Source organism: Mesoplodon mirus, assembly GCF_964341445.2.
Source record: "Mesoplodon mirus genome assembly, chromosome: 3".
In the NCBI taxonomy this organism is placed as follows: domain Eukaryota; kingdom Metazoa; phylum Chordata; class Mammalia; order Artiodactyla; family Ziphiidae; genus Mesoplodon; species Mesoplodon mirus.
In genome coordinates, this window is record NC_138978.1 from 116,490,021 (window position 1) to 116,510,513 (window position 20,493).

At 38.3% G+C, this 20,493-nt stretch overlaps 1 protein-coding gene across 1 annotated transcript in view; it reads right to left on the reverse strand.

Moving 5' to 3' along the window:
* Window positions 1–4,040: 4,040 nt before the first annotated feature.
* The window catches only part of THEM4 (thioesterase superfamily member 4), a 45,887-nt gene continuing 29,434 nt past the window's right edge, over window positions 4,041–20,493 (reverse strand). The window contains 3 exon segments of the mRNA XM_082613175.1: window positions 4,041–4,619; window positions 4,622–4,648; window positions 8,245–8,369. Of these exon segments, the coding sequence (XP_082469301.1) occupies window positions 4,495–4,619; window positions 4,622–4,648; window positions 8,245–8,369 (277 nt within the window). The 3' untranslated portion in view covers window positions 4,041–4,494.

The window sequence follows — 20,493 nt, forward strand, 5'->3', positions numbered from 1 at the left end:
CGAGGTTGCTAAGATCTGTGGTAAGAATGAATCTGTTTTGTTTTTTTTTGCGTTACGCGGGCCTCTCACCGTTGTGGCCTCTCCCGTTGCGGAGCACAGGCTACGGATGTGCTCCGGATGCACAGGCTCAGCGGCCATGGCTCATGGGCCTAGCCGCTCCGCGGCATGTGGGATCTTCCCAGACTGGGGCACGAACCCATGTCCCCCTGCATCGGCAGGCGGACCCTCAACCACTGCGCCACCAGGGAAGCCCCAAGAATGAATCTTCTATCCGTGAAATTGTGAAGAAGGAAAAATAAATTCATGCTAGTTTGCTGTTGCACCTCAAACTGCAAAAGTTATGGCCCCAGTGCATGGTAAGTGCTTAGTTAAGATGGAAAAGGCATTAAATGTATACAATATTTTGAGAGAGAGATATCACATTCACATAACTTTATTACAGTATATTGTTATAATTGTTCTATTTATTATTAGTTACTGTTGTTCTCTTACTGTGCCTAACTTATAAATTAAACTTTATCATAGACGTAAGCAGAGGAAGAAACATAGTATATATAGGGTTTAGTACTATCCAAGGTTTTAGGCACCTACTGGAGGTCTTGGAATGTATCCTCCATGGATAAGGAGGACTAGTGCTTATTACCTGTGACTGCTTTGTGCTACAATGTCACAGTTGTGACAGACTGTATGACCTACGAGCTTAAATATTTATCATCTAGTTCTTTAAGATAAAGTTCGCTGACTTCTGCCCTGTTTAAATAACAGAATTGACTAGATAGAGTTGTATAAAGATGTTAAAGAAAAAAAAAAAAAGACCAGTTTGTTCCTATTCCATAATTCCCTTCCTTCAGGGAAAGGGTTTAAGTAGTTTTATTAAGATTTTGAGGTTAAGATGTCAGTGGGAAAACTTTCTGATTTCTTATTACTTTGTCAGATAACTAGGCAATTTGGTACGATTCAGGTCATGGTACTGAAAGGTTTTTGAGAGTTAAAGATAAGTGGAATGCGTTTGAAAAAGCTCTGCTATTGAGAATGGCTGTAGCCTAGGAAGAACCTGGCCGAGAAGGAGTAGAAGAAAAGTTTCTTCTTCGAAGAAAACTTTAAAGTCTCTTGCTTGGGCAATTTTGATTTCGTGTGAGCAATAAATTAAACAAGATCTGCAAAATAAACATATCACAAACACAAAATTGATATATTTTCCAGCCCACTTAATTTTTAAACAATTAAAATAATTTAAATTTTATTTAGTATCAATACAAATCATATTTTTGCTTTTACTAGAAACACCTTATTATAATAGTATTTTTAATGAGATCAATGAAACAGAATACGTCAGTCAGTTTTATCCTTGTAATGTGACTGACAAAGGACTCCTGGAATGTAAGTGACAGCTCTGCTGTTTTCTTGTGTTTGCTCTTCAAAAGTTTGCTTTACTCAAATTTGATTTTACAAAAGACCTATATTAGTACCTGTTTTCACTAACTGAAAGATACCTGAAGAGGATTTTCGCTTTTATGAAAAAAGTTGAAACGCAAAAGTAGCATTCAGCATTTTACAGCCAGCTTTTTATTTTTTTTATTTTTAGAATTTTTCTTGGCTGCCGTGCTGCGCAGCATATGGGATCTTAGCTCCCTGGCCAGGGATTGAACCCACACCCCCTTGCATTGGAAGCACGGAGTCTTAACCACTGGACCACCAGGGAAGTCCCTACAGCAAGTCTTTTAGATGCAGTGGGTACCTGGAGCAGCAGTGAGAGTGGCACTGCCAACTCCTTCCCAGGGAACTACACTCAGTATCCCAGCAACAAGCAGCCACAGCTTTGAACTGTGTCTGTGAGCATCTGTGCTTTATCTCAATTTATTAGCAAGATGTGTCCTTAGGTAATTGCTTCTTTGCTTTACACTATTTCAGTTTATGAAAGGTTTCATAGGAACATAGTACTTTGGGATAATGGGGGAAACACGTACTTGCATTTTTTTCAATTACTTAAAAAAAAATATTTATTTGGTTGCACCGGGTCTTAGTTGTGGCAGGCGGGCTCCTTAGTTGCGGCATGCAAACTCTTAGTTGAGGTATGCACGTGGGATCTAGTTCCCTGACCAGGAACTGAACCCAGGCCCCCTGCATTGGGAGCGCAGAGTCTTAACCACTGCGCCACCAGGGAAGTCCCTGTACTTTCATTTTAAGTATTATCTTTTTAAACAGATTTGTTGAGATAAAATTTAACATACAATTCACACGTTAAAGTATATAATTCAACGCTTTCTGTATATTACATTAAATTTTAAAAGTTGTGGTAAAAAAAATATAACATAAAACTAGCCAGTTTAGACCTTTCAAGTGTACAACTCAGTGGCATTAATTACATCCACAATATAGTGTAACTATCACCTCTATTTCCAAAACTTTTTCATCATCCCGAAAAATTCTGTACCTATTAAACAATATCTTCCTATTCCTCCCTCTCCCCAGTCCCCTTTTAACCTCTATTCTATTTTCTGTCTCTATGAATTTGCCTACTCAAGAGACTTCACGCAAGTAGAATCATACAATATTTATCCTCTTTTGTCTGGCATATTTTGCTTAGCATGTTTTCAAGGTTCATCCATGTTGTAGCATGTGTCAGAATTTCCTTCCTTTTAATGGCTGAATAATATTCTATTTTATGGATTTTGCTTACCCATTCATCTGCTGATGGACACTTGGATTGCTTCTACCTTTTGGCCATTGTGAATAATACTACAATGAACACTGGCATATAAGTACCTGTTTGAGTCCCTCTTTTCAATTCCTTTGGAATGGCTGGGTCATATGGTAATTTTATGTTTAGCTTTTCGAGGAACTGCCAAACTGTTTTCCATAGTGGTCACACCAATTTATATTCCCACTAGCATTGTCTGAGGGTTAGGCCAACACTTTTTATTTTCCACTTGGGTTGTTTCCATCTTTTGGTTATTATGAATAATGCTGCTATAAACTTTTGTGTACAAGTTTCTGTGTGGACATATGTTTTCATTTTTCTTGGACATATACCTAGGAGTAGAATTCCTGGGCCATATAGTAATTCTCTGTTTAACCTTCTGAGGAACCACCAAACTGTCTTCCACAGCAGCTGCACCATTTTATATTCTGACCAACAATGTAGGAGGGTTCCCATTTCTTCATATTCTCGTTGACACTTGTTATTTTCCATTAGAAAATTATAGCCATCTCAGTGAATATGAAGTGTGGTTTTGATACGCATTTCCTTAATGACCAATGATGTTGAACATCTTTTCATGTGCTTGTTGGCAATTTGTATACCTTATTTGGAGAAATGTCTAATCAAGTCCTTTGCTCATTTTTAAATTGTGGGCTTTTTTTGGGTTGATCTTTAAGAATTTTTTATATATTCTGGATACTAAACCCTTATCAGATATATGATTTGCAAATATTTTCTCCCATTCTATAGGTTGCCTTTCTACTTTCTTGATAATGTCCTTTGATGCACAAAAGTTTAAAATTTTTATGAGGTCTTGTATGCTGCAACTTTGCTGAATTCGTTTATTAGCTTTAGTTTTTTTTGTAGATTCTTTGGGATTATCTACATATAGACCCTGCCCCACCATCAACCCCCAGCCCAATTCATATGTTGAAATCCTAATGCCCAGTGTGATGGTATTAGTAGGTGGGGCTTTGGGGAAGTGCTTAAGGTGGAGCCCTCATGAATGGGATTAGTGTCCTTATAAAAAAGGGTCCAGAGAGATCTTTAGCTCCTTCCACCAAATAAGGACACGGTGAGAAGGTACCAGATATGAACCAGTAAGTGGGCCCTCACCAGAAGGTGACCATGCTGGCATCTTGATCCTGGACTTTCCATTTTAACTGTGAGCAATACATTTCTGTTTTTTATAAGCTACCTGGTCTGTGGTATTTTGTTACAGAAGTCCAAATGGATTAAAACACTTAGGAAATGAATACAGGCTCCTTCCAGTGATGCTATTACCAATACTATGCTATTGGTAAGATACAATAACACAGCCTATGTTAAAATGGCACAGTAGTTTAATCCCTAGAATCCAAGACAACAGATGTGAGGTATCCAATCCTATAGGAACTAGTTGTGTTTCCTACTGTAGCTAAAAAGATTTGTTTAGATACAACAAAGCTGGTTTTGTAATTTATAATGCACACACACACAACACACACACATACATACATATTCGTGCACCCACATATTTATTCCTTCCTTTGGTTTTCTGGCATTTCCAAGTTTGTGGTAAAAGTTTCAATGATTTTTTTCTCCAGAATGCAATGGATCAGACATCACACCTACGCAAACTTAAGGAGCCCATTCAAATTTTAGGAGAACCAGACACTTAACCTAAGGAGACAGAAAGAACTGCTGATACTCTCACAGGGAGTGTCTCTGTGTAAAAAAGTTTGGAAGGTGGAAATGGAGCTCCTGGAATTGTATTCAAAAGACTTGTTTAGGAAGGTCCATGTTAGCAGGCTTCACCCGATGGGGGATTCAACAGTGGGTGAGTAGAACAGGACTGAAGACAACTGCTTCTTCTGGAGGAGGGACAGCCTTACACAGATTGGCGTGGAATTCACCAGAAGCTCTTTTATGTCAAACTTTTTTCAGGATCCAGCTTTATAAATAAACCTAAACAACAGAATAACAGAAGATGATTATAAGTCAACTGACTTCAATCTGATGGGACTCCTCTAAGCAGAAATACATATATACGTACACAAAAGCACTTTGATTCATATTGGTACCTTCAGGATATCTGCCCACTCTCATTTTTCAGCCAAATTAAGAATCAACTTTTGGGGACTTCCCTGGTGGTCCAGTGGTTAAGAATCCGCCTTCCAGTGCAGGGGATGCACGGGTTTGATCCCTGGTTGGGGAATTAAGATCCCACATGCCGCAGGGCAACTAAGCCCACGTGCCTCAACTACTGAGCACGCAGGCCACAACTAGAGAGCCCACGTACAGCAACTACACAGCCCACGTGCTCTGGAGCCTGTGTGACACAACTAGAGAGAAGCTCCACTCCACAATGAGGAGCCTGCGCACCACAGTGGAGGATCCTGCAAGCTGCAGTGAAGATCCTGTGTGCCGCAACCAAGACCCGACACAGCCAAAAACAAATAAAATAAAAATAATAGAATTAAAAAAAAAGGAAAGAACCTTAAGAAAATTTATTAAAAAAAAAAAGAATCAACTTTTGATTCTCACAATACTGTATTAGCTCTCCTGGGTAACCAGGTCCTCTGCCACTTGGTCATTTCATGGTTCATTACCACTTCCATTAGAGATAGTCAAGGAAGTGAAAGGAAGTAAAATTACAACTGAGCCATCTGTTACCTTTATGATACTGAAAGGTTTAGTGAGACAGAAAGTATAAACCACAGCCTGGAATAGGATTTTTAAATTGACTGTGGATTCAAATTATTCATGATCTTCCTCCTGCTTCTTTTATCTATTATTCCTGCAAACAGCTGACACTTAAGGGAAAAATGAATTTCTTAAACAAGATACAAGAAGCATTAACCATAAAGGAAAAAAATTAATAAATGTGACTACATTTACATTAAAAACTTGCTCATAAAAAAGATAACTTAAAGCAAATAAAAGACAACTTATATACTAGAAGGAAATCTGTGCAACTTATATAGCCAACAAAAAGATTCGTTTTATAAAAAAGATAAAGAATTCTTATAAATCAGTAAAAAAAAAAAAGGAAATAAAACAATAAAAGAGGCTGAGAAAACAGGAATTTCACAGAATAGGAAACAAATATGGTCAATAAATATATGAAGAGATGCTCAGCTCCATAGGTAATCAGGGAAATGCAACTTTAGATCACACTGAAATACCATTTTATAACAATTTGATTGGCAAAAATCAAGAAATTTGACTTTACCAATTGCTAGAAAAGATAGGGATCAACAGAATGTCATATATTGCTGGTGGGAATGTAATTCGGTACAGCTTTAGAAAACAATCTGGCACTTCCCTGTAAGGCTGAACACTCTTATACCCTCCAACCCAGAAATTCCACTCCTAAGTATATGCCAAGCTCTTGCCCATATACACCAGCAGGAGACATGAATAAGAATGTTCATAGTAGCGCCATTCATAATAGTCAGAGGCCCACCATTAGAGGAAGAGATAAATCCATTGTGGTATAGTCACACAATGGAATATTATACTGCAGTAAATGAGCAAACTTCATAGCCAACAACATGGGTGAACTTCAGTAACATGAAGCTGGGAAGAAAAAAAAAAAAATCAAGTCCCAGAAAAGCACATATAGCACAATCTCTTTTCTACAAAGTTCAAAAACAAACAACTAAACAATATATTACTTAGGCACAAATATATTCTTAATCAAACTTAAAAAAACCCCAGGGCCTCCCTGGTGGCGCAGTGGTTGAGAGTCCGCCTGCCGATGCAGGGGATACGGGTTCGTGCCCCGGTCTGGGAGGATCCCATATGCCGCGGAGCGGCTGGGCCCGTGAGCCATGGCCGCTGGGCCTGCGCATCCGGAGCCTGTGCTCCGCAACGGGGGAGGCCACAACAGTGAGAGGCCCGCATACCGCAAAAAAAAAAAAAAAAAAAAACAAAAAACCCAATAAGGTATAAAGGAATGAAAATCACAAAATTCTAGATCAGAGTTACCTCTGAAGGAAAAATAGGAGGATGAGGTGGGGAAAAGTAATTAGGTAGGGATATAATATTATTAAGATTCTGGTTCTTGTTTGATTGTAGGTTTCAGGATGTTTATTATTAAATTAGAAAAATAAATACATGAGGGAATGAGTAAGTAAAAGATGACCATTCACATACCAATAATGGCTCTGTATCCTAAATCAAGGATTCTGAGTAACCCAAACATGTGCATCTGAGGTCCATTAAAATAAAAAATAAAAACAACAAAAAGGGACTTCCCTCGTGGTCCAGTGGTTAAGACTCCATGCTCCCAAAGCAGGGGGCCGGGTTCGATCCCTGGTCAGGGAACTAGATCCCGCGTGCTGCAACTAAGACCTGGAGCAGCCAGATTAAATAAATAAATAAATAAATAAATAAATAAATAAACCAAAAAGCATTGGATATCTAAATTAACTTGTCTAAGTCTGCAGCTACTGAAGGTGAGGCTTCCAGGACCCCTCACTTGCAAAGGCCCTACGACAGCTGACGATATACAAAGTTACTCATTACAACAGTATTTGCAAGAGCAAAAGACTGAGAAAATATCCATGTCCAGTATCTCCAACTCCAATCCAACACAACAGGGCTCATTCTTGTTAACTCTTTTTCCATATCTGGAACTCCTCTGATGTGAGAAACCTAGCTCCCGTCACGGCTGCCAGCCTGCGCAGACGCCACCCTCTCCCTGTGGGCTCTGACACCCACACTGCTCGCCATGGGGACTCCTTCCTTCCCATAGTTGGGCTCTGACATCCTGTGCTGGGCCACTCCCCTGTGCAGACACCCTCCACTCCACTCAGGCTCCCAGACAGCGATGGGCTGCTGTAGCCACCCCTCCCTGTGGCTTCCCCCTTACCCCAGCCTACCATGCCTGACTCTACCTAATAGCTTTAGAAATATTTAGGAAGGAAGGAAAGGGTGAAATGGAAGGAAGAAGAAAAAGGCAAGAGAATGGGAAGAGCCTCTCTACTTTTTCTACACTGATGATAACATAAACACATTCACTGTCCTGTAGCTTGTGTTTTCCATTCAATATATAGTAATGATATATAGCTCCATATCATACAAAAAGAGTTTCCTTATTCTTATTTATGGTACCACAATATTCCACAATATTTTTTATGGCACGCACAGTATAGTTTATAGATGAACTGTAGTCTCTTTACCTAGTCTCCTATTGATAGATATTTATGTTTTACCAATCTTTTGCTAGTCCAAATAACATTGCATGAGTAGCACAATTACTGGAACCCTAGAGCAACCTTCCACATTGTAATGTTGCACACATGGTAGTACACCTATGGGATAAAATCCTGAAAATGGGTCAAAAGGTACATGACTATAATTTTGAGAGATATACCAGCTCTCTACCAGCAATGAGTAAGAATACCTTTAACTTGTTCTTTACATGTAGGGAATTAAGAATTTCTTGGCATGTATGGGTTATAAAACCAAACCAAAACAAAACGAAAACCCCCTGAAACAAAAAAAAAACAAAATAAATTAAACCAAACCTAAAATAGAAAGTGGCAGCTTCTTACTTGTTGCCTCTGAGTACAGGATCTTCTCATCAACACTTCGAACATTACAAGAAAGAAACAATTTCCTCCCCTCAATTTTATCAAGTTGGCTATTTATCACAACAACAGAACAGAGGGGGATAGGTCTGCAGAAAAAAAAAAAAGAAAAAATCCAGCTTTTATCAGATTTATGTAGCATTGAGAGATGATCAAGTGTATGACAGGGGTGGAAATTTATGATACCTGGTATCAGTGGGTGCTGTTTTAGATAAAATGCTGCTAAAAGGGGCTGACACCACCAGTTGCTCACACCCCCTTCCTCCCAAGCACCATTGCTCTCAGGCGGCTCCTAGGCACCCGGTCCAGAGACTGCTGTCGTGGGTTAGGTTCAAAGAAATCACCAGATGATTCCAGCTCTGCGATGGCAGAGGCTGCCCCATCTGAAGGGAGCTGAAATCCTTTAAATAAATGAAAATAGGACCATGGGATGGTCCCAGTCAGCTTCTCTCATTTTCTCTGTCATAATTGAAGTTTCTCACTCAATCCCCTTTAGAGTAACTGTCACTAGAAAGACACCGAATAATAAACTCCTGGTAACAGCTTAATGTGCTAATTCAGTGCTGTCCAACAGAACTTTGTGATGACAGAAATGTTCCACAGCTGAGTTGTCCAATATGGTAGTCACAGATGGCTACTGAGCACTCAAAATGTGGTTATTGTGAATGAGAAACTGAATCTTTACATTTATTTAATTTCTATTAATTCATATTTAAATTTATATAGCTATATGTATCTAGTGGTTACAGTCACCTCTGGGAATCTTAGAGATATAGTACTATAATGAAAAAGGTATCTCTTTAAAGGTATAATTTTAGTTGGTAGAATCATAATGTAGAGTAGGGAGATGTGTTTTATGTTCCTATAGTACCATCATGTGGGTGAAGGAACTACTCCATGTGGAAAGGAAATTAACACTCTGATTACCCCTCTGTCCAGTTTTTGCTCCCAGTAGATTTTCCTGAACTTCTCGATGGAACAACTGAGCTTTGCCAATCCAGGATTTACTAAGACCCGCGGAACATTAGGTGTACTTGCCTGCTCAGCATCTCCCTTTCCTACTAACATTGCATCTTTCATTTATCCATCTGTCCTACCCCTCACCACACTCTCTCATTCACACACCTACATTCCCCTTTCTTAGGAGAATCACCTCAATTTTCAGCCCATGTAGGTTAACTAGAGTTGACAGCTGATTCTTACCCACCATGCCCTCTGCACCCCCCGCCCCCCCAGTCACTGGTTGTGCAGGTGGGCATGGGTTGAAACTGTCAATCCTGGAGCTTGCGCTGGAGCCCTTGGGGCTGGGTTCTTTTTCTGCTGGAGTTGCTAGGCTTGCAAGATACAAGCCTGCCTGGTAGCTGTGGCACTACATTGGGAAAGGCTACCCAAGGATGAAGAAGACCTAAAGGAAAAGTGTGGCTGAGACACAGGCACAGATTCCTAATGGCATCATTGAATACCTGCACCCAGCCATAACTGTCTTCTCAACCATGTAAGCCAATATGTTCAGTTTTTCCTTAAGCTATTGTGAATTAAGAGATCTATCTCTGAGATTTCCCTGGTGGTCCAGTGGTTAATAATCTGCCTTCCAACGCAGGGGACACAGGTTCGATCCCTGGTTGGGGAACTAAGATCCCACATGCTGCGGGGCAACTAAATCTGCGTGCCACAACTACTGAGCCCATGCGCCTCAACTAGAGAGCCCGTGTGCTGCAACGAAAGACCCTACATGCCGCAACAAAGATCCCACGTGCCGCAACTAAGACCCGATGCAGCCAAAAATAAAATAAATAAATAAATAAATAAAATATTAAAGGGCTCCCCTGGTGGCGCAGTGGTTGACAGTCCGCCTGCCGATGCAGGGGACACGGGTTCGTGCCCTGGTCCGGGAAGATCCCACATGCTGCGGAGCGGCTAGGCCCGTGAGCCATGGTCGCTGAGCCTGTGCGTCCGGAGCCTGTGCTCCGCAACGGGAGAGGCCACAACAGTGAGAGGCCTGCATACCACACACAAAAAAATTAAAAATAAACAAACAAATAAATATTAAAAACATTACCACCACCACCGATACATTAAAAAAAAAGAGATCTATCCCTTACAATGAAAAATTCCTTGATTAATAAGAGAAAGAGAAAGGAGAAATACAAAATAATATAATAACTGTTTATAGAGTATAATTTTCTAAATGCAACTAATATTTAGGCACAGGTAAGTCTGATTGGCATAGAAAGCAGGCTTCAGATCATTTCACTTATCCAGTTTTGTTAGACAACTTACTTAGACTTGTGTTAAAGGCAAAAAAAAAGATAATAGAGATAAACAAATTTTAAAAATAAAAGAGAAAACATACATATATAACAGAGAGGCTTAAAAAGCTAAATGGTGGCTCTTCGAAAAGGCTAATAACCTCTGGCAAAATAGATCAAGAAAAATGAGAGTGAGCATAAATAAATACAATTGGGACCAAAAAGGACATAACTACATACTTAACTGAGGTAAGAAAAATTGAGAACACTGTGAATAACTTCATGTCAATAAATTTCAAAACTTAGATGAAATGGAAAAGTATGCAAAAAGAAAAATTATCAAAATTGACAGAAAAGGATTAGAAAGCCTGAATAGTTGAATAAAAAAGACATTGAAGGGGGCTTCCCTGGTGGCGCAGTGGTTGGGACTCCGCTTGCTGATGCAGGGGACGCGGGTTCGTGCCTCGGTCTGGGAGGATCCCATGTGCCGCGGAGTGGCTGGGCCTGTGGGCCATGGCCGCTGAGCCTGCACATCTGGAGCCTGTGCTCCGTGGCGGGAAAGGCCACAGTGGTGAGAGGCCCGCGTACCGCAAAGGAAAAAAAAAAAAAAGACATTGAAGCCCTAAGAGGATAGAGAAGCCACACCCAAGAAGGAGCCCAGGACTTTGAATCATTTCAGGGGTGAGTCCTTTACTAACTTTGACACACAAGACTCTATGTAAACAAAAAAAGTCTATTGATTTAAGTAGGTAAAATGTAGGGTTTGTAATAGTACCTAGTGCTACCCCAACTAATTTACTACAATTTTTTCTAAAGTCCCTATTTTTTACTCCTAGTTTAATGTGGAGAGAACTTGGTCTGTGAAATTTTGATTCTTTATAATGTATTGAGAGTTGATCTATGGACCAATCTATGACCAGTTTTTGCAAATGTTCCATGAATGCTTGAAAAGAAAATGTATTTTTCTCTAATTACTAAATATAGGGGTCTACAATATGTTCAATAAATCATACTTGTTATCTTGTGGTGTTTAAATTTTTTTTTCTAATTTTCTGTTTTTTATTTTTATTTTTTGGTCTGCTTGATCAATAATTGAGTGTGCTGGAATCTCCCACTATGAAAATAGATTAATTTCTTCCTATGAATCTACTAATTTTGTTTATATACCTTGAAGTTATTTTATTATGTACATACTGAATTAGAATTGTTACTATGTGCTGCTGAATTGAATCTCATTACTATGAAGTAGTCTTTCTCCCTAATATTACTTTTTTGATAATTTATTATTTTTTCCTGATATTCCACTTTCTTTTGACTAGCTTTTGCCTGGCATATTTTTTTCTTCCGTTTTCTGTGTCATGTTTTAGATATGTCTCATATAAACAGTTTATAGCTTTTTGTATTTTAAAACTCAATTTTATAGTCCCTTTCTTTGAACTGATGGTTTGGTCCATTTATAGTTAGTGTAATTAGTGATTTATTAAGAGCTATTTCTACCATCTTATTTTGGTGTTCTATTTGACTATAATGATGCTTTTTTCCCCTCTTTCTTGCATTTCTAAAAATTAAAATTTTCTATTTATTTAGTTAGTTATTTGGTTTTTACTCTTCTACTGGTTAGGCTTTAATTATGTGCACTCATTTTTTATTATTTTAATCACCCTCCCCACTGAAAAATACAAAGATTAATTATGTTCACCTCCTCCTCAAACTACATACTATTTTTGTCCAGTATTTTAGCTGTCCTTTTAAAAACCCCAGAATATAGCCATTACTATTTACATATAGACTTTGTTGAGATTTATGTTATCAACATATTTACTGATGTAGTTGTTTATCATTCTTTCTTTCATCCTCCTGCCTGGTGGCATTACTTTCCTTCTTTCTGAAGTATATCCCTTAGAAGTTCCCTAGGTATTGTTCTGCTCTTTTCCCATTTTTGTTTAAATAAAAATGTGTTTATTTTGCTTATTTTTGAACTAGTTTTGCTGAGAGCATGATTCTAAGTTACATGTTTCTTTTAGCACCCTGAAGATATTTTATTATCTTCTCACTTCCACTGTTGCTGCTAAGAAGTATACTGCTTCTAAGAGACAAGACTATTCTGTTATGGGTACCCTGTCTTTTATCTCTGACTACTTTTAAGATCTCTTTGCCTTTAGTATCTGTAATTTCTCTATAATATCTCAAGATACAGATTTATTTTTATTTATCTTGTTTGTTATATGTTGTACTTTCTGTATCTATGGCTCATGACTTTCTTTAGTTCTAGAATATGCTTACCCATAATCTCTTCAAATACTAGGTATCTTCCATTCATTCTACTGTCTTCCTCTAGGACTCCAACTATAGCACATTAGGACTTTTTCATTTGTCCTCTTAGCTTAACCTCTCTTGTTTTTCACCTCTTTTTCTCTCTGTGCTGAATTCAGGTCAATTTCTTTAGCTCTATATTTCTGTTCACTTTCAGCTGTGTTTAAATAGCCCTTTAACCTATCTACTGAGGTGCTTCTGTTTTTAAACAATTACATTTTCATTTCTAAAAGTTTTAGGTTCTATGGCAAATCTGTTAATTTTTATAGTTTCTTTCTCTTTTTGTGATTTCATCTTTTATTTCTTTAAACATCTCATACATAGTTCTTTTATACTGTGTATCTAATTATTGTGATATCTTAAGCCCCTGAGGGTCCAAGTCCATTATTTATCGTTTCTGCTGGTTCTCACTTATGGTGGTTTATTTCCTTACACATTTGGCACAGGATCTAGTTGTTCTGAACAAGGAATGTCCTTCAGAATTTCTTGTCTGCCCTGTTGCATGAAGAAGTCTAATCCAGACCTTCCCAACCAATATGACATGAATGGGTTATAGAAATGTTGAGATAATTGATACTTTCAGCTGGCTAGCTACCACTAATCATGAGCTTCTTTGTCTACTTATCTAAATGTGCTAAGCACAAGGAATAAATCAAGTGTGACATTTGGATCAGGGGGCTGGAAAGTATTGGGTATGATTAAGAAGCAGTTTTGCTTCTTAGAAGAAGGAAGGTAAATTAAGACACCTGATGATTGACACTTTAAATTATCTTCAATTAAATTTTAATTCCAGTGGTTGTCTCTGGCATCCTGGAGGGCCAAAAATTGATTAAACATGTTTTTATTATTATTACTATTATTATTATGAATCTAACAACCCTATACAAAAATATAGGGTCTGATAAAGTACTAGACTACTTATACAATCTAATAATCTAATGTTTTATTCTGGTCTTTAATCATCAATTAATAGAAGAGAATGGAGGTTGTGCATTGTAGTGAAGAGAACCAGACTTAGAGTCAGAAGACATGAGTTCTAATCCCGGCTATATTCTCTCTATCTACATGACTTCAGGTAAAACTTGTTTTCAGTAAGTTTTCCAATTGTGGGTAACAAATGAATAGCTAAGTAACTGATTTATGTGAATAGTTTGTTGGATGAGACAAGGACTAGGGATAGGACCTGTCAAGTAGCATGTGCTCAATATACAAACACAAGTTGAGCTAAACTGTAATCGAAATACTCTGCTGAGCTTGTTTTCAAATGAACCCCCTATTTTGTTGAGAAGGGAGGTTGTACTGCATTCTTCACCTTTATTTGAACATAGAAAAATATTAAAAAAATTGTGAAACAAGGAAAAATATTAAAAACATAATTTAAAATATATTATTTATCATGTTAAGAAAGCCATTTCTAGAATCTAATTTTTAGTCATAAATAATATAAAATATTGACTACATGCAAGGATGACAATTTCTCCCAAATTAATCTTTAAAGTTGGGACTTCCCTGGTGGCACAGTGGTTAAGAATCCACCTGCCAATGCAGGGGACACGGGTTCAAGCCCTAGTAGTGGGAAGATCTCACATGCCATGGGGCAACTAAGCCCGTGTGCCACAACTACTGAGCCTGAGCTCTAGAGCCCACGAGCCACAACTACTGAGCCCGCATGCCACAACTACTGAAGCCCACATGCCTAGAGCCTGTGCTCTGCAACAAGGGAAGCCACTGCAATGAGAAGCCTGCATGCTGCAATGAACAGTGGCCTCTGCTCGCTGCAACTAGACAACAAAGACCCAATGCAACCAAAAATAAATAGATAAATTTATTTTTAAAAAATCTTTAAGGTCAACATTACTGCTATCAAAATCACATTTTGCTTTTGGGTAGATTTTGACAAATTTATTCTAACATTAATTTGCTTCACTCAAGTGATACAGAGAGGTGGTTGATGAGACATAGGGTTATATAAGAGAAAGAGGCACAATAACAGTCTGGGTGAGGGGTTAAAAATCTAAGGCACAACTAGGAATATGAGAAAACTACCTCAACATCATAAAGGCCATATATGAAAAGCCTACAGCTGACATCATACACAATGGTTGAGAGACTGAAACTTTTCCTCTAAGATCAGGAACAAGACAAGGACTCCTACTCTTGCCATTTCTATTCAACAAAGTACTGGAAGTCCTAGCCAGAGTAGTTAGGCAAGAAAAAGAAATAAAAGGCATACAAATCAGAAAGGAAGAAGTAAATTATCTCTGTTCACAGATGAAATGGTCTTATCTGTAGAAAACCCCAAAGATTCCACAAAAAAACTGTTAGAATTAATGAATAAATTCAGCAATGTTGCAGGATATAAAATCAACACACAAAAATCAGTTGCATTTTTATACACTAACCATGAATAATCTAACAAGGAAATTGAGAAAACAGTTTCATTAAAAATAGCATCAGGGGCTTCCCTGGTGGCGCAGTGGTTAAGAATCCGCCTGCCAATGCAGGGGACACGGGTTCGAGCCCTGGTCCGGGAAGATCCCACATGCCACAGGGCAACTGGGCCCGTGAGCCACAACTACTGAGCCTGCGCGTCTGGAGCCTGTGCTCCGCAACAAGAGAGGCCGCGACAGTGAGAGGCCCGCGTACTGCAATGAAGAGTGGCCCCTGCTCGCCGCAACTAGAGAAAGCCCTCACACAGAAACGAAGACCCAACACAGCCAAAAAAATAAATTAAAAAAAAATAGCATCAATAAGAATAAAATACTGAGGAATAAACTTAACCAAGGAGGCAAAAGACTTGTACACTGAAAACTACAAAACACTGCTAAAAGAAATTAAAGACACAAATAAATGGAAAGACATCCCATGTTCACTGATTAGAAGACTCAATATTTTTAAGATGTTAATACTACCCAAAGCGATCTACAGATTAAGTGCAATCCCTATCAAAATCCCAATGGCATTTTTTGTAGAAATAGAAAAATCCATCCTAAAATTCACATGAATCTCAAGGGACCCTGAATAGCCAAAGCAATCTTGAAAAAGAAGAAAAAAGTTGGAAGTCCCACACATCTTGATTTCAAAACATATTACAAAACTACAATAATCAAGACAGTGTGGTACTGGCATAAAGACAGACATATAGATTAATGGAATAGAACAGACAGCCTAGAAATAAACCCTCTCATATATGGTCAAATGATTTTCTACAAGTGACCAATAGCACTCAATGGGGAAAGGACAGTCTGTTCAAAAGTGGTGCTGGGAAAACTGGATATCCACATGTAAAAGAATGATGTGGGACCCTTACCTTAAACCATATACAAAAAATAATGTGAAATGGACTGCAGACCTCCATTGGGGAAAAGCTTCATGACATTGGGTTTGGCAATGATTTCTTGGATATGACACCAAAGGTAGAGACAACAAAATAAAAAAATAGACAAATGGAACTACATCAAACTTAAAAACTTCTGTGCATCAAAGGACACAATCAACAGAGTAAAAATGCAACTTAAAAAATCGGCTGCAAATCATATATCTGATAAGGGGTTAATATCCAGAATATATAAAGAACTCCTACAATTTAACAACAAAAAACTCACAAAAACCTGATTTAAAAAATGCTCCTTCAGGGCTTCCCTGGTGGCACAGTGGTTGAGAGTCCGCCTGCCGATGCAGGGGACACGGGTTCGTGCCCCGGTCCGGGAAGATCCCACATGCCGCGGAGCAGCTGGGCCCGTGAGCCATGGCCATGGAGCCTGTGCATCCGGAGCCTGTGCTCCGCAACGGGAGAGGCCACAACAGTGAGAGGCCCGTGTACCACAAAAAAAAAAAAAAAAAAAAAAAAAAAATGCTCCTTCAAGTGAAGGACTTGAATAGACATTTCCCCAAAGATGATATACAAATGGCCAACAAGCATATGAAAAGATGCTCAATGTCACTAATCATTCGAAAAATGCAAATCAAAGCACAGTGAGCTATCACCTCACATCCATTAGGATGGCTACTGTTAAAAAACAAAACAAAACCCAAATAACAAGTGTTGGTGAAGATGTGGAGAAATTGGAACCCTTATGCATTGCTGGTGGGACTGTAAAGTGGTGCAGCAGCTATGGAAAACAGTATAGTGGTTCCTCAAAAAATTAAAAATAGAATTACCATGTAATCTAGCAATCCCACTCTGGGTATACATCCAAAAGAACTGAAAGCAAGACCTCATAGAGATATTTGCACACCCATGTTCACTATAGCATTATTCACAATAGCCAAGAGGTGGTAGGAACCCAAATATCCATCAACGGATGAAAGAATAAACAAAATGTGGTATATACATACAATGGAATACTATTCAGCCTTACAAAGGAAGGATATCCTGTTATATGCTACAACATGGATGAATCTTGAAGACATTATGCTATGTGAAATAAGCCAGTCATTAAAAGACAAATACTGTGTGATTCCACTTATATGATGTAACAACAGTAGTCAGATTCACAGAAACAGAAAGTAGAATTATGGTTGTCAGGGGCTAAGGGAAGGGGAATATGGGAAGTTATTGTTTAATGGGTATAGAGTTATAGTTTTGCAAGGTGAAAAAGTTCTGGAGATCTGTTTCACAACAGTGTAAATATACTTAATACTACTGAACTGTACATTTAAAAAAGGTTAGGACAGTAAATTTTATGTTATGCCTTTTTTTAACTACAGCTAGAAATTTAAAAAATATTTTAAAAATATAAGGCATGAAAGATGTTAAATCTAAAGTATCAGAGTGAACTCATGACCTTATTAAACATTAATAACTTTCCAGCTCTGACACTGTAATAGCCTAGCAGCAAGGTCATCCTGCCCACCATGAGAATACATGTGGAACAATCTAATATTTTTCTGGTCTTTAGCACTATTCTCCATTAAAAGGAATCAGGGATCTTTGTAGACTAGCTATTCTATGTCTTGGCACAGATGTACCTTATTGTTGTTAGAAGTAAAAGTAATGATAATAACAACAATGTTAATGATAAAAATAACAAGCAGCTAACACTTACTGAGTACTTGTTATGGGGCCAGATCTGTCCTAGATGCTTTGCATGGGTTAATTCATTTATTGCTCACAATGACCCTATGAGGTAGGTATTATTATCCTCTTTTTAAAGATGAGGACATTGAAGCACAGAGAGGTTAAGTAATTTGTTGAAGGCCACACAGCTAATAAGGGGCAAAATGGGCATTTGAACCTGTTCCAATGTCTGTCCTCTTAACTAGTGATTATACTGTCTCTCAGGAGACAAGAATACTTAAAAGCTAGCACAAGGAGTCAGTCTAAAGAGACTTCTATCGGCCAAATGTAACATAAGCATAGAAAAGAGGGTTATAATTATAGCTAACTACATTATGGAAAGTTCCTAATGATTCTCAAAAAAAGGAAAAGCTAGCTCAAGGAGTATAAAACCATAGCTATAATTCAAGGACGACTATGATAGGATAAGTTTAATTTTTTAAGCAGTTTACACATAGAGAAGAGTGTTGACAAGTGTTTCTTCTATGAAGTATGTATCTGTCTTATATGTATATTTTACTCTGTAGAAGTAGGAAATGGTAGACACAGAGTAAGGGGTGTGTACAGGTAAGGTTTGGGGAGGCTGTATTCAAAGAATTATGCTTACACACACCATGGCATAAGCAAACCAATAGTTTTCTTAGCTGTAAAGTGTGGGTAGAGGTATGTAGAGGATACCTATGTTCATCAAGGAGTCTTTCATGTGTTAGACAAAAAGGCTTGAGAGTCTGCATGAACAAGGCAAAGACTTGTACAGCCCTGAGCATCTGCATCAGGACTGTTGCCTCTTATGTTACCCAAAAGTGTGTGAGGTGCAGGCGAGCTGACAGGTGAAAAGAATATTTATGCACATTCAGTGGATTTACATCCATGGATGTATGCCATTTGGGGGTTCAAAGTTCTGCATAATCTCCATAAGAACCCCCAATAATCCCCTCCTCCACACCAATAGGCAGAGAACTGTGAGGAAGCCAAACAATTCTGGAAAATGCAAGAATTATTCCCTTAACAAAATGCAAGAATTATTCCTCTAACAGAAAGGACTGATTACAGAAAAGAACCAGCTAGAAAGAAGGTGAATGTCTTGCCCAGTTGAATACCCCTGAAAGAAAACTACATAGACACTCGTCCTATCTCCTGAGAGATGTTACCTCTGCCAATTAAATGAGATGCATTTAATTGTAGGTAATCAGTAAATCAAGGCAGAGTAAATATGACTAAGACAAGCAGACTTAGATGCTAAATAAGGGGAAGTACTAGGTTGTAAGGACAGGTGTAGACTTGGAAAGTCCCCCTGACACAGCAAGGAATCCTCAACTCCAAGAGGAGCTCAGCCTCATGAACTCAGGCTCATGTTCCAATCATCTTCAAAGGCAAAATCCTGTCACATCAAGAATCACCAGGTTGACGGATTAGAACCTACAAATTTCACTGATATGAGTTGGTTTCTTTACAGTCTGACACAATTGCCATAAGTCTGGGGAGTTTATAAGAATGAGTTATTCTAACCTCAGGAAAATATAGGTATTGACAGCTTGAAGAAATTAATCAAACCCAGAATGAAAAAATTTTAATAGGCTAAGTGTAGCTGAAATAATAAGTTTTGTAATCACTGAGATAATTTTGCTTAGAAAAAACCACCATACTAGGCTTGTTATTTTCTTTACTGAGTTAGTTAAATCTGATTATGTTTTTAATTAATGCTTTAGTACTTAAAATAATTTGTTGTATTATTTATAAGCATGGATTTATTAATATGTCTGTGGTTGTGTTAGTTGCTGACAATGAATTTATTTGAGGTGATAGTGATAGCAGTTAAGGGACCACTTTCCCAATCTCCCTTAATGCTAATGAGATTAAATAGGTGTGTTGTGTAGTACTTCCAGGAAGTCTCTTTGAAAGAGAGAAGACAGCTCTTCCGCCTTTCCTCAATCCTGCTGTGTAGGACATGTGATGATGGCTCTTGCTGCCACTCTGGACTGTAAAAAGATGAGCTACAAACAGCCTGCATCTCTGGGAACCAGGGAGCTGCCATACTAGATTTCTTTCACATGATAAATGTCTATCTTAAGTCACTTTTATTTTGAAGTTACTAATTTTGGCAGCTGGGGAGGAGGAAGTTAAAGCAGCTGGCCTCCAATTTATTCACTCTGTGTGTGTGTGTGTGTGTGGTGGGGAGCAAAGAGAAACACTTCTGGGAAAAAAAAGGAGGCAAGTGACCCTGTCTAATTTTTTCTCACTGGGCCTGCAGGTAAATAGTCCAGGAGTTGGCAAACTATGTTTCACTGGCCAGCTGCCTGTTTTGTAAATAAAATTTTACTGGAACACAGCTATACCCATTTATTTATATATTGTCTGTGGCTGCTTTTGTGCTACAGTGGCAGAGTTGACTAGCTGTGCCAGAAACTGTATGGCCTGCAAAGTATAAAACATTTATAGAAAAAGCTGTGATGACCCCTGAAATAAACTAATGATATTTGCTAGGGGGAAGAGTCCTTTTCTATAGAATGCCCTGAGTAGGATATGCCTGGCTAAGTATTACTTAAAGTATTCAATAAGTAAACCCATAATCTATGAAGCATGGCTCCCTGA